The following is a 15255-nucleotide window of genomic DNA, read 5'->3' on the forward strand; positions in this document are numbered from 1 at the left end:
ACTGTGTACGTTGATTTCCTTATCTGTAAACTGCAGATCTGAGAATTCACACAAATCTGGAGTTTTAAAGGAGCAATTTCTTTTCCAATATTTATAATGTTAAAAAACACACTGAAAGGAAATAAAACCTCTAATAGTGTCTTACAAAGGAAAACTATGTATTAAAACAGTACCCTCTTAAGAGTTTGGATATGTGTAGGAATACATTTTTAAATGAGAATGTATCTAAAAGAGCAGATAAATTCATTTCAAAGCAAGTGGAAAGTTCAGAGAAATATCCATCATGAAGTTACCAGAATAATAAATTAAATCAAGGGAACAAAGAAAGCAAATGAAGATGAAGGGAAATAAAGGCAAAGAAGAGGTAAGTTAAGAAAGAGCTATTGTTTGTGAACTAACTTCTCCAGTCAAAAATGATAGGAAAACAGCAGACAGGGCAACAGAGAGGAAATTGCATCGGGCTTCAGTGTTTATGTTTTTGATGGAAATGTACAAATCATTTCCATCCCTTGCAGTACTGTCATGCTCCATCACTTTAGTCCATTTTCACCTTGCAAAGGAATTCTGAATGGGACTTCCTTCCCTGGCAGCTAATTAATCTCTCACAAGCCTGCTCTTGCAGCCTGTCTGCCTGCAGTGCCCACACCTTTAAACCAGTGACTTGTGAGCAGATTTCTTGCTGCCTTGAGCAGTCCTTTCTTCCCTTAAGCTATGGGAAGACCCATCTTTTCCTTCTCATTGGGAAATATATGTGAGCTGTAATATATCATCAAGGAATTGCTCCCTCTACTCCACTATCTAAATGAATATACTCCCAGATAATTGAATTGTCTTTAATGATAGCAGACAAAGCCTGAATATGAATTGTGAATGTGCACAGCATTTTATAAATAGTGGATAAATAATGTGTAAGGACAGGCTTTACTACAGACTTTACTACTACATTTGCTTCACATACATTTTTTTGTGTATGTGTTATTTGTTAGATCTTCACTGTAATGAGACATATATACTCAAATTTATAATACTGTTCTATTTACTAAATTTTGCAATAGGAGGAAAATGACTATTTACTAAATTTTACTGTTCTGTTTATTGTTCTATTTACTATATTTTACAAATAGGAAGAAATGACTGACAAGAGTATATAGGTAGAAAAGGCCAAGACTATGAAGTATCTGATAGGAGTTTTAGACTGTTTCAGAGAGAATCTGTTAAAGAGTATTAAGGAAACAGATTTCTTTTTTGTTTTAAAGGAAAATTCTGTATGTAAACTTTTTTAAAAAAAAGAAAAGCATAATTCTTTACAGCTTTAAATGCTTTAATTTAATATAAATCTGGTTCAGGTTTAGTCTGTTTAATAAATATAGCCTTCTAAAAGTTACCACTCACAAACTATTTATAAATAGTAATGCTTAATTTTAGCACAGGTAGAATTCTTTCAATTATAGCTCATGAGGTGATTAGACTTGTAATTATTATTCTTTAATATTTGGTTGATAGTGTTCAGAGATCATCTTTCTTTTGTATGTTGTTATCTGTATTGCTTTTATTTTCTCTCTATTGTTTTTTGCCAAAATTTTTTGTGGATTTTTACCTGTTTCTTTATACTTCCTTTCCTTCTTGCTTCCTTGCGGATTAAAAATAAAGCACCTCCTAGAAGCTATAATACGCATGCCTTTAGAAAGCAGAAGATATGTATGTTTATCAATGACTATTCCAAATATCAAAGAATGTCTGCCTATAAAGATGTAAGTGGTTGGCCCATGCATGTCATGGAGCCATACTTGATAAGAGAGTGGGATCAATACACACACACAATATATATATATATGTGTGTATATATGTCAATATATATACAGGTATTCACAGGAATATTTCTGGGGCACATTTTCTATCTCTGCACATGCATAGTACTTATTTTTTAAATCTATGTTGAATGTTCTTAATGGTAAATTGTGGGAAGTCTCACACATTAGTGAAATTTTTCTTTTCTTAGCACGTTCTTTTATTAGATGGAGATTATTGTTTTGTAGTCATTTCATGATAAGATATTAATAAAAAGATAGCTTTATCAAATAATTTATAAATTGGTGATTATTTAAATTTAGTCTGTTTTATTAGTTCTATAATGTGCTTAGACTGTAAGATGGTTGTAGAATATGCCATTTAAAATGTTGTTCTTATAAAACTATATCTCAAGTACTTATATTATCTTTATTAGAATTGTGTTGACAGCATAGGAAAACAAGGTTTTGCTAACTCCTAAAACCTTAAATCTTAATGTCCCTCTATACAGTGAAAGATGCAGGTGCACTTTGTATGGACACACCGATTCTGTGAACACCATAGAGTTTTTCCCTTGCTCGAACACTCTTCTCACGGGTTCTGCTGATAAGACCCTGTCAGTATGGGACGCAAGAACGGTAAGTAGACTACCAACACTTTTTTAAGTTTTGACACAAGTTCGGTATATTGGATGTAACTTGTTGAGTAATTGTGTAAGGGCATGTAGGGTAAAAAATGACAACAAATTCCTATCTACATTCTGTGTACCCAACCACCTTCTAAATGGAAGGACTAGAAAAATAATGTAATTATTTCATTGAACATTAATTTGACAATGATTTATTGACATAGAAACTCTGCTTATATGGGCAATACAAAAGGGAAACAGTGCCTCTCCAAATGACTTTGTTGTTTGGTAAGGAAGGAGAAACAAAGGTGATTTCAATGCAATGAAGTATGCATGTAAAAGGGAAGAGATACAGGTATGGGTTAAAAAAAAACATGCAGGATAATCCTCATCTACCTGGAAGAGTGTGGATGACTTTCAGGAGGAGGCTGTGCTTGAGCTGAGATTCAGAGAATAAAGACATGCCAGGTCTTGAGAAGGGTGACTTCCAGTACAGGGCACTGCATGTCCAAAGCTGTAGGCATATGAGGCTATCATGACAGTAATAATACTTGTGGACAGAGTTTAAGGGAAGAAAGAAGAAATGACTGACAAGAGTACACAGGTAGAAAGGCCGAGATTATGAAGTATCTGATAGGAGTTTCAGACTGTTCAGAGGGAATCTGTTAAAGAGCATTAAGGAAACAGATTTCTGAAGACAAATCAGATTTGTCTTTCAGAAAAATTCATGTGATAATAGAGTAAGGAAATCAGTCTCATTGAGGAGGCCAGTACACCGAGAGCTATAAACAGATGAGAATGTGATCTAGCAGATTGTGGCAATAAACAAGGAAGATTGGATTAAAGATAGGTGGTTTTATTCTATGAATTTGAATAGTAATTGGAGGTAGAGATTTTGGGTGAAGGCATTTAAAGTGCTCAACTGTCCTGGTTTATCTAGAATTCAGAGTTTTCCTTGATTATGGGATTTTCAGTTTATTTAATATTAGACAAACCTGGATTACTATGGCTTAGAAAGTAATTTGGATGTGAAGTAATGGAGATAGAATATGGGGACTATATTTTCAGAATTTGACTATGAAGATGAAGAGGAGAAAAGGCTGTAGCTTTAGAGTCAAACAAAGGTCCTCCATTGTGCAGACAGAAGGCAGCGTTTTCATTTGCTTAGGAGACAGAGCATAGGAAGGGAACAGGATGCAGATGGAAGAAAAGAGATAATAGATGTTTGTTGAGCAAAGATTGTTCCTAGTTTGAGGAATGTGAGGATATGCAAAACAGGGTCTCCATCTTCATTCTTAGCAAGATTTGATAAGCATATGAAGAAAACAAGGATTCCAGGTGTATATATAAAAAATGAGGAGATAGCTTCTGGTATCTATTGTAGTTTCTGTTTCCTAGGTCAATAAAGAAATGCAATTTGTAATTTCTCCCGTATACCTTCCTATGTACAATACGTTATTGGCATGAATAAAAGAAAATGGTGATCAACTTTCAAATGGTGTGAATGGACCAAAGTTCATTATGAAGGCATAATTTCATCCTTTGAAGTAGGTTTATTTTGGATGAATAGAGAACAAGTAGTCCACATATTTTAGAAAAAAAAGTAATGGTTGAGCTACAGATGCCTTAGACATCAACTCCACATGTAGCAAAGATAGAGCCCTCTTGGGGTCACTGTGGGAAATGTATGTCAGATGTGACTTAAGATTGTTGTTGGACACAAAGTTCCCACAACTTTCTCCTTGCTTTGAAATAGCTTAGACCCTGGCACAGCAGAGGTCACTCTTGCTAATGGAGCATCAGTGGAAAAACAAGATTTTCAATGCATTTAGCCTAAATACTTAGATGTGAAGTGCTTATAAAAGCAATTGGTAAAGGAAAACCCAAACAGAAAAATATTAATTTAGCAGTGACCTAAATTTTATGTTCATTTTCTCTTGTTTTCAGTGTTTTCCCCCTTTCAAAGTGCTCTGAGTATTCTCAGAAAAATGTGTCTCTTATTTACTTTCTCTCATGTGAAAAGTGAAGCTCTAATGTTTGTGAATAAAACTACTCTTATTAAGAGAAGTTGCTCCTCATACATCTGCTGTAATGATGCATAGAGTTGTTTAATGATGGTGTCCTTGTACCTGATGTCGTGAGCTCTTTGTGTGCTGGTTTGATCCCCCCCCCCCTCGCCGGTATCTCTGAGAGCAGGAAAAAAAAGGAGATTCAGCACAGCAGAGTGCCTTTAGCATAAGAAGCATAGCACAGTGGATTAATGTATGTGCATAGGAAGGTTGTGAACCCCAAAACTTTAATCATTATAAATATTTTGTGTCCTTTTTTTAAATTTTAAAACAATTTTTTGAAGTAACACTGAATTATAATGTTATATGATTTTCAGGTGTTCATCCCTGCAAATCAACATCTGCATAAACTACATTAAGTTAACCATGAAAAATCCAGCTTTATCCTTTCACGTTTAATTGACTCCATTTACCTGATTTACCCTCCCTTCTTCCTCTTTTCCTTCTGTAACCACTAATATCTTGTCTAAAAGTTTTTTTTGTTTTATTTCATTTGTTTGTTTGATTTCTTTATATGCCACATATAAGTTAAATCATAGCATCTTTCTACACCTGACATATTTTAAATTAGCTTAATGGCAAATTAAAATTTATATTATTAATATCAGTATTCTAATGCTTTTATTATTATGAATATTAGCTTTATGTTCATAATACTAGAAAGGGGCTCTATGGTGGCATAAATGAAATATTATTCATAAGTAATGACAAATCAGTAACTATTAGAAATAAATTTAATGAGTTTATTTTCTGAAAGTAAATTGATATATAACATACAATTAGCATGTAAACCAAGGGGAAATTCACTTGTTATTAATAAGTAGACAATTTGTAATTTCTCCCAAATGCCTTACTGTGTCCAATACATTACAGGCAATTCACACGTATGACAAATATTCTAAAAATTCACACATATGTGCCAACAAGTCTAGAATTCAATAGAATACTTTCATTAAAGTTGTATTAAGCAGTTCTGGTGATTTTGTTTCAGATCTACATATTTTATTTAAAGAACAAAACATAAAAACTTGAAAAAATCAATTTTTAAAAAATTATATACAGCATTTTTAAAAGGTGCATAGTGTATGTTGCTTTCATAATGTAGATTAGCTGTTTCATTAAGTAATTAAAAATGAATTAATTTTTACTTGACTATTATGAGGTATTGAAAAGGATAACCAATATAGCTATAGTTTTTTTCTGTGTAATTGTAAAAACTTCATAATGTATTGATTTGGAAGACACTATTTGACTTGTAAAGTCAATAGCATCCATAGCATGCTGTTCTTCTTTACCTCTTTTCGATTATGTCATTCCTTGATAAATGATAAGCTGGCTGTTTATACTAAAAAATTGAAACTAGAATCAACCTTCTCAGTAAAGTAAGAACAGTGTATTTTGCCTCCTCAGTGTCATCAGTTAGTATCAAGGCATCCTCTAAAGTATTTTTGATAAACCCTGAAAATTATATCCCTATAATTATATATTTTATATAATTCCTATGATTATATAAACCATATACCCTATAATTATTCCTATAAATTAGTCTTAAACCTCTTTTCTCCCATTACCAAACACATGCTAGTCTTAAATCCTTGTCAGAGATAATGAATGTGGAAACCTCTAAGTCAATATCTACGTCAACTGGACAGATCAGCTCTCAATTTTGTGGGAGATGAAGAGAGGGATGTAAATCTCTTTAATTGCAAACTGAGTTTATTAAATAGCTTTCAGTTTGAGAACTCATGAAATCATTCCTCTTTACTGGTTTATTTGCAGCATATTTTTATTCAAAGATATGAAACAGTTCAATTTTTTTATTAAAAATTTTAAATGAGGTTACAATATTTTCAGAAAATGAGTTTTCACTCATTTTCTCACTCAGTAGTATATTTAATGAAAACTTGTGATGCGCTTTCAAAAAAACAACATGAAACAATATATATCAGTGACTTGGAAGTGCACTTAAAATAAATGCAGTGAGATGATTAGTCAATCACAAATCTAATGAAAATACTAAGGCTTTTGAATCTTTTTTAAAAAGGAATGTGCTCACTGTACAGTAAAGCACAGAATGGGATGAGTAATCCATCTGCGAGTTGTTCAGCACTGACCTGCCAGCAGTCAGAGTTGATGACATTTTGTCTCTAGCGATGAATCAGACACAGAGTTCATGGCCTGGACTGCGTTTGGTGTCTGTGCCGTGCTCCCCAGACTCTCTACAGGCTCTCATCCAGCATGGTGTTGTCCTGACTTAGTTTTAGCAAAAGATCCAGTGACTGATCACTGTGAGTTCCCACAAAGAAACTAAGAACTCACAAAAAAATTTAACTAGAGGATAAAGTGCAGGGCCTTGTCAGCTCCAGAGTTCAACCTGCACCCTGCTGGTTTCTCCAGATGGGACCTAATAAACTTGTGGATGAACCTGATGTTCATTATTCAGAGGTCAGACTGTGGAATCAAAAGCAAAACTTGGACATTCTTGCTGAGATTTTATTCCTCAGTTGCATTTAATATAGTGATATTTATTGAAGATCTGTGTGCCAGGCAAGCATCCTGCATTGTGATCGATGAACTTGACAGAATCCTTACCTTCCATGTATGCTCAGTCTATTAGGGAACAGACATAGATTTAAATTATCTTAACAAAATGTATTAATGCTTCATATTCAATATAATTATTGCTTTGGCTTTTTATGCCAAACTTACTATTCAAAGTGGTGATTTTAAGACAAAGGTGTTTTAATACCTGCTATGTACTTCACTTTACCTATAACTTCTATGTAGTACCTACCTGGAATTACCATTATTATCTATACTTTAGAATTGAGAAGACAGAGATTTAGAGGGGTGAAATAAATTGATTAAGATCAGCCAACTACTTAGTGGCAGAGACTCTCCAACTTCAATTCTATATTGGCCTTCTTTTATGGCCTTTAATTTTTTGGTGGTTATCAATGAAAGAATAAGAATATTAAAATGCCATCTTAATAAAAAAAGATAATCCTTATATTTTCAAAAATATTGGCTTAACACAACAATTCAATGATTTATAAGTGAGACCTATGCTTGTATTTAGCAACTCTCAGAACTGTAAGTGACCCCTTACAAAGATGAAAACATTCAAGTGGGAAAAGTACATCATGGTCTGAAATTATCAACTTGGATACTGAATTTTCAGATTCATTTACATTTGTTTGAAATGTGTATTTCTCTTATCTGAAGGTCTGTTGGTTGGTCTTATGAATTTTTTTTTTAAGATTTATTTATTTATGCAAGAACCGGGGTACAGGCCAGATGTGCGGGAGGATGAGAGGATTCACCAGAGACAAAGTGGGGAACATAACAGGCAGACTGACTGAAATACACTGCTGAGGGGAGCAGTGGGCGTGACACGAGAGGTCTGGCACACCTTGTGGGTAGCTCCATGGCTGGCGGGGATCGAACTGGAACTGCAGAGGCTGTGGACAGCTTCACAGTGCTGCGCTCAACCACCTGCACCACCAGGAAGGCCCCGGTCTTATGAACTTAAAAGAAGTTTTCCAGTGTTATAAAACAAGGTAGAAAAGTCTTGTCTGACATTTTTTAAAAGAGTCATATTCAAGAGCTTTTAAAGGTGACTAGTCTTACAGAGATTTGGCAGGGGAGATACTTTCAAACAACCATTATCAAATATTCCATAGTTTCTTTTTAAAGTAGTTCTTTTTTTGTTCAGTGTTAAAATGTCACCTTTGCTTTGATGGCATAATTAACTGTATTATTATTTTCAAAAACATCTGTTATAGCACATGGCTGACAAATCTGTGTCATCACATAAAAGGTCAAAAAAATAGGAATACTTATGTTTTGAGAAAAAATATAACTCATTGTTAAGGTCATCTTTGAAAAAAATGATTTGCTAAAATATAAGTTAAATTCTGAGGGAATGAGACATTTCTTGATCACTTCCTGATTCATTAGAAAAGATTATGAAGATTCTAGTCATCAAAGGATCATTTTGCATAAAATTAACCAAATTAAAAATATCCAACATGTTTCATACACAATATTACATTGCAGCACACAAAGAAAGCTTCACTTCACTGCTCTCTGTATATTGTGATGTACCTTCTCTGAAGATCTTGATTCAAAGACCTTTATGAAATGTGGCAAATCGAGGAGAAGGTGATAACCTAGTTGGTGAGCCTTCACCCAGGTGCTTAAGAATGCAAGGCAGGACTCATAAACTGACAGACAGAAGGAAAATAAATGGTTTTCCTTACAGAGAATGAGAAAAAGGGATGGGGTGGGGAGAGAGAGAAAAAAAGAAAAAAAATGTATTGGCCTATATGTGGCCAAATGCTGTCTGTTCTACCCCATGCATTATCTGTTGTGAAGAGACCTCAGACCAAGCTGAGACTTCACATGGCAAGATGGCTGCTATGAGCTGTGCAGAGCAAGACCTGGCTATACATGTGCAGGGTGAAGGGCAGAAGAGGTGGTGAATGTCCACCAATGCTAGAGGGAAAGCAGGATCTGGCCTCAAGTGGAAGAGGGCTGGTCTGCAGAGGAGAGACTAAAGCACTCTAGAACAGAGTGGCACAGGCAGCGAAGAAGAACAGACCAGAATGCAGGGACCAAAGAGCATTCTCTGAGAGCAGCCAGTCTGTGCTCCAGCTTTTGAAAGTCTTCATGGTGTCTGCCTTGAGATTGTTAGACCCACTTGTTGCCATGGTTACAGGGCAGGGTGATGTCCAGAAAGCAGCAGGTCCACTCACTGTACCAATCTGGTGCAGACCAACCTAGTGCAGCAAGATAGCACATGGGCCACTACCTGGATGCACATGTCTTGGGAACACAGCATGCCCAGCCTCAAGGCTTCCTGCTCCCAGCTTAGCAACAGTGGCCCAAATGCCTGCTTTGGAAGCAGAACCTGCAGCCTATCAGCCACTGTCTGTCCCCAGCCAGTCAATGCAACTGATACACGCTCTGAAGAGCATCCTGAGGACTGAAGTGCTGCTTGTGAGCATGTATACACCCAGTCCAAAGCTTTGTCTGCAGGCCAAGTGGCACTGTAGTGAGCCCCCCACACACACACTTGGGACTATGACTAGGTCCTTGGCACAGACCTGCCTCAGCAGGCATTTGGCTCCCTCATGCTTTCCAGAAGAACTGTGACATCGACAGCATCTTGGGGCTTTCCTCTTACATTTATTTTGGAAAAAAAAAAAAAACTATATATAGGCTTACTGCTGCCGTACTAAATAAGTGTGAGCTACCATCAGGTTATTCTTCTAGCTAATATACCTTCTCCCCATCACCCCTCTCAAATGGAGAGTTTGCATCAACTCTTTTACTTCCTTCATCTTCCCTAAAGTGCTCTCTGTATTTACCCTTCTGGAATAGGTGTCCCAAAAGGCAACCAAGAAAATGTAGCCCATTTTTTGGTAAAGTACTTAAAATGTTCAACTTGACAGCCGAAGCCTTCTTTCTTCCATCACAAAATGTCAAGTGTTACCATTTTGCTAACTTTTTAGGTAATGACTAAAGGCTTCTGTAATGTGGTACATGCAGATTTACTTGAAAAAGTAAATGTACTTGGGCCTCCCCTGGTGTCACAGGTGGTTGAGCTCTGCACTGTGAAGCTGTTCGCAGCCTCTGCAACACCGGCTCGTTCCCAGCTGGCCAGTGAGGGTCCCACATGACACGGCAGACCTCTCCAGTCTCACCCGCTGCTCCCCTCAGCTGTGTATTTCGTCAGTCTGCCTGTTCTGTGCCCCCTTCTGTCTCTGGTGAATCCTCTCACCCTCCCACGCATCTGGCCTGTACCCTGGTTCTAGTATAAAATAAATAAATCTTTAAAACTAAATAAATAAATAAATGTAGTTAATTATGCTTTAATAGAATCCTGGGCTTGCAGCCTGTGTTATCCGGTATTTATGTCAGACAGTACACTGCTGTGATAGCATGCAGCCAGGCTATGTATATTCCAACCGAAATGTTGCTGCCTATTAGCAGTGTGGCCTTGGTCATAATTATCTAAAATCTTTGTGCCTCACTTTTCTCATTAGTAATATGTGGAAAGTAGTCCTATCTCTCCATAAGGGTACAATGAGGATTAAATGGCTATTCATATTCAGTGCATAGAAGATTGACTGATACATTTAAGAACTTAATACATTTCAGATATTCTTGCAGCAGCTGTCATCATATTGTTGGTGTTTGCCTGCTAATATTTCTCTGTGTTGACACTCTGGATTTTCTTCTTCTCTGCCTTCACAATAATTGGCTTTATAGGCATTTATAGATGACTAAAAGAGGGACAGAAGGAGGGGAGGAGGTGGGGTGACCATAAATCAGATGTTTTAGTTTCTATGTAGAAAAGTATTTTATCGAATAACCTACTATTTTCTGAAAATTAAAAATAAGTACTTTTAGTATATAATAAAAGGACTATTAGGTAATCAATTATTATGTCATAGGGTTTCAAAAGATTGTTCTTTAACCAAAAATGCATATTTATATATACATCTATATATAATTCACCATTTGTATATATGTTTATCGATGTGCAGAAATCTCTGAATACATATCACAATACCATCATTCTTTTCCTCTTATCCTTTGCAAGTCACATAAATGGCACTTCAGTGGCCATTGGTGGGAGGACTTTTCGTATCAAGAGGTCAGACTTTGAAAAAACATTTATTATTTAATAATGGAAACAATGGGACCTCCCCAGTGGTGCAGTGGGTTGAGCGCAGCATGGGAAGCTGTCCACAGCCTCAGCAGCGTGGGTTCGATTTCTGGCCAGCCGGGAGCTACCCACATGGTGCAGCAGACCTCTCCTGACTTGCCCACTGCTCCCCTTGGCAGTGTATTTCAGTCCGTCTGCCTGTTCTGTTCCTTACTCTGTCTCTGCTGAATCCTCTCACCCTCCTGCTGTACCCCAGCTCTGGTATAAATAAATAAATCTTTAAAAAAATAATAATGGAAGCAATGATTAATAATCACTTTATATTTCTAATGAAAACATACAGATAGGTGGAATTTTATGAGATTTTTCAAGCCTGTAAGATGTAGAAATAATGCCTTCATACTTCATGTAGTTCATTTAAATGTAATCCAGTAAAGATGTAAAGACATAAAAATTAGTAAATTCCCTAGCCAGCTCTTTAGGCCAGCTTGAATATTCTCAACCACACTTCATTTATGTCATAGTTAAAATGCCCTTTTGTACTGTCTTTTATATTGAATTGCATAAAATAAAAAATGAAATAAGATGAATAAAAATCTTTTGAATAAAAATAGCAGCCAAATCTCCAAAATCTTTTCCCATATGCTTGCCCTATTTTTATGTCATCATTGGAATGGATTATTTGTACCAATTTGAAAATATTGACATTATTAGGAGAGAAAGGATCATCTGGGAGGGTGATACAGAGAATTCTGTTCCTCTTCTCTTTAATAGTAGCTGTAGTAAAACTAAGGTAGTATTTATTGTCAGGCACTTCAGACACATGATTGTATTTGATCATGGCAGACAACATTACAAGTTGGAGAATATTTGCATTTTATTATAGATGAGACACTAAAGATCAGAGAAGTTAAATTACTTTTCAAAGGTCTACAGCCCTAAATGATGGTCTAGAGGTGGCAACTGTGATCTTCAGGCATCAAGTCCATATCTCGTCAGCTCTATGCTGTGTCTGCTTGAACATGACATTAAAACCTGATTATCAAAAGGCATCTGTAAGCATCTTTCTATGACATTGGCTTTGATACCATTCTAGATAAAATGAAAACCCTCTCAGTCTAATTCAACTTTGTCAGCTGGTTCCCTTCATCATCACATATGTTCGTAGGGAAGAATAAAGACTAATGTATGATAAAACATAGCTATTTAAACATCCTTCTAAGAATCAGGTCCTACATTCCAAACTTAACAAAGGTGTCCTTTCATTCTCTCTTGAATAATATAAGTGACTGTTCCTTTTATTAAGACTGCCAGTAAAATTATATGGACAGATGACTAGTGGGAAATTAAAACCAAAGAAGAGTCAAGAATAGCAACTTTTTTTAAAAATAACAGTTTTATTACTTATTTTACTATATACTAATTTTATTTTTAAAATTTATTTAACTTTTTAGATGTGCTAGAGCCTAGAAGTAGACTCTTTTTTTCGATTGAAGAAGATAAAATTTATCATGTAGAAGTATTGAGGGTACTCTAATCCTAAATTATGTTTGACCAAAAGTAAATGCCAGAACAATGCCTTTAGGCCTTTTTGCCTTGAGTACTGTGTAGAGAAAACATAGACTTTGAATTCAATTAGAATGGAGTTTGAATCCAGGTCCTGTCACTTCAGTTGTATGCGTAGGTATGACTTTGATACCTATAAAGGTCAGCATTCTTTTTGTGTAATGCAATAACAATTAAGTCACAATATCAGCAATGGGAGTAAATATGTAGAGGAAAAAACAGTTATTTTTCCCTGTGTTGGTAGCTGAAAAGGCTAGTGGCAAATCTCGTGATTTGCAGTTCTGACTCTTTGGACGATGGGTTAAATGATGCTTAATGAAATTGAACAATTCCATTGCAGATTGCTTCACCCCAGTGTTGTGCCTGTTGCTGTCACTTTTAAGCACTCAATGACTATAATTCATTGCATCAACTTGTAATCCCATCATCTGTAGAGTGTCCATTTGACCTATTTTGCTTGTCGTCCCTTGACTTCAGTTCAACATATAGAAACTACTTAGGAATACTCTTGTCACTTGTTATTTATTCTTTTATACATTCAACCCATTAAAGCCTCTGTACTGATGGCTTGGCTGGACTTCAAGACATTCCTATCTTTGAATTCACTGTAACACTACATGTTAATAATAATTTTTAGGTACCACTGAAGAAACTGGAATTTAAATGCAGCATTTTTGGCAAGTGTTTCTGGCATGCCTCTCTGGTTGTCATCTTTGTAATGTAAAACTCCCCCTCTTATTATGTAGTTCTACAGCACCAGAAAAATTGCTAACAATAAAAGTGCACCTCTAGTAGAAAATTATGAATGCACCATATACTCATTTTTTGACCATTAGTTACACTCAAGTCTTTCATTCAATAAAGAAAAATATTGAAAAAAGAAGATAAGCCGCTTTGTGTGCATTTCTTTCCTCATCACATACACAGATTATTTTAATTCTTAGGAAACTTCAATAAATTAAGACACATCATGTGTCAGTTATATGTCCTATGTTTAAAGGCAAAAAAAAATCAAATTTGTTATATATAACATATGAAATTTTAAATTTCTATAAGAGATATTTGAAATGGCTATTTGTTATTTACTTGACTACCCAATAATCTAAGAAAATTTCTTGGGGGAAACCGACAAGATATGAAACTTGGTGGGAGATAGGGCTGTAGAGGTTTGATATTTGTGTGTGTGTGGTTTGTTTTGTGGTTTCTAGGAAGTTAGCACACATATGCCTACCTAGAACTTTGAATTTGGAGGAAATAATGCCAGGACAGAGGTTCAAGTGGGACATCACTTGTGGCTGCAATATTTGGTTGAATGGCAGTGTCCTGGCTGTACAATCCAATCAGAAATTTTGACAGTGTTTATTGTTCTTTAGTTTTCTTTAGCTCTTAGGTATATTTTTTCCTGATCTTTTAAAGTTTTTCTCTATTTTTTTTTCTTTATGAGAAGGGACAGTCGACAGAGAAAAATTTTATTGTTTGCATTCATAAGCAGTGGAGGAGGGCCTCCCTGGTGTTGCAAGGGGTTAAGCACAGCACTGTGAAGCTATATGCAGCCTCTGCAGCAAGAGTTAGATCCCAGGCTGGCAAGGGAGCTACCCACATGACATAGCAGACCTCTCCTGTCTCGGCCGCTGCTCCCCTCAGCTGTGTGTTTAAGTCCGTCTGTCTGTTCTGTTCCCCACTCTGTTGCAGGTGAATCCTCTCACCCCCCCCCCCGACATCTCTGGCCTGTACCCCAGTTCTTGTATAGATAAATAAATAAATCTTTTTAAAAAAACAGTGATGAATACACATATCAAGACTTAAATAATAGCTAATGATTAAATATAGCCTATTCCAAACTGAGCAAATGCAATAAATTAGAAATCACCAGTAAAAGGGAACCCATGAACCATAGTATTAAGACATGTGAAAAAGAATAATGCCTTAATACTTAAGTACTACCTGTATATGTGTATTTTCATACCAAATTGCACATGAGTCAGAGATTGACAAATTCTTAAAAATAAGAAGTTCACTTCAAATAAAATTTCTGAGCAACAATTAAACTTACTGAGAAGTCAGTCTTCGATGCTTTTATTGCTGTTCAAGAAAGTAAAAATAAATTGTTCCATCACAATATTAGTAATAATACAATGAAATTAACTAAAATAGCTGCAAATAGAAAATAATAAAGATCAAAACATAATTTATTGGGAAGGAGAATGTAAAATTTGTCGATCCAAAATCATTTCATTGTGAAAGTCAGTAACAAACCATACTCAGACTTGCTTTATCTTTCCCTGTTATTATTTTCTTATAATTTATACTATTGCAGTAATATACAAATTACATATTTATCCATTAAGATGAAAAGATAATTAATTCAGTAATCTACATAAAAAAATCTGAGGAACTAAGTACCAACTCAGTTTTGGAACTAATTAAAATGTCATCAATGTAGTCCAGTAAAATTAAAATTTTAGTAGCTTTCCTCTCTGCTGCCAAAGCAAAAGTTAAAAATGCAAATTAACAATATCAAGAAAAAA

General features: G+C 35.5%; 1 protein-coding gene across 2 annotated transcripts in view; it reads left to right on the forward strand.

The window, feature by feature from the left end:
- The window catches only part of SPAG16 (sperm associated antigen 16), a gene marked incomplete at both ends in the record, with an annotated part of 714501 nt that overhangs the window by 413428 nt on the left and 285818 nt on the right, over window positions 1–15255 (forward strand). For both annotated transcript variants that reach the window (XM_084253918.1, XM_084253919.1), the window contains one exon: window positions 2300–2426. In XM_084253918.1, the coding sequence (XP_084110044.1) occupies window positions 2300–2426 (127 nt within the window). The remainder of the gene's footprint in view (window positions 1–2299; window positions 2427–15255) is intronic.

The sequence above is a fragment of the Talpa europaea genome, assembly GCF_964194135.1.
Source record: "Talpa europaea genome assembly, chromosome: 1".
NCBI lineage: Eukaryota > Metazoa > Chordata > Mammalia > Eulipotyphla > Talpidae > Talpa > Talpa europaea.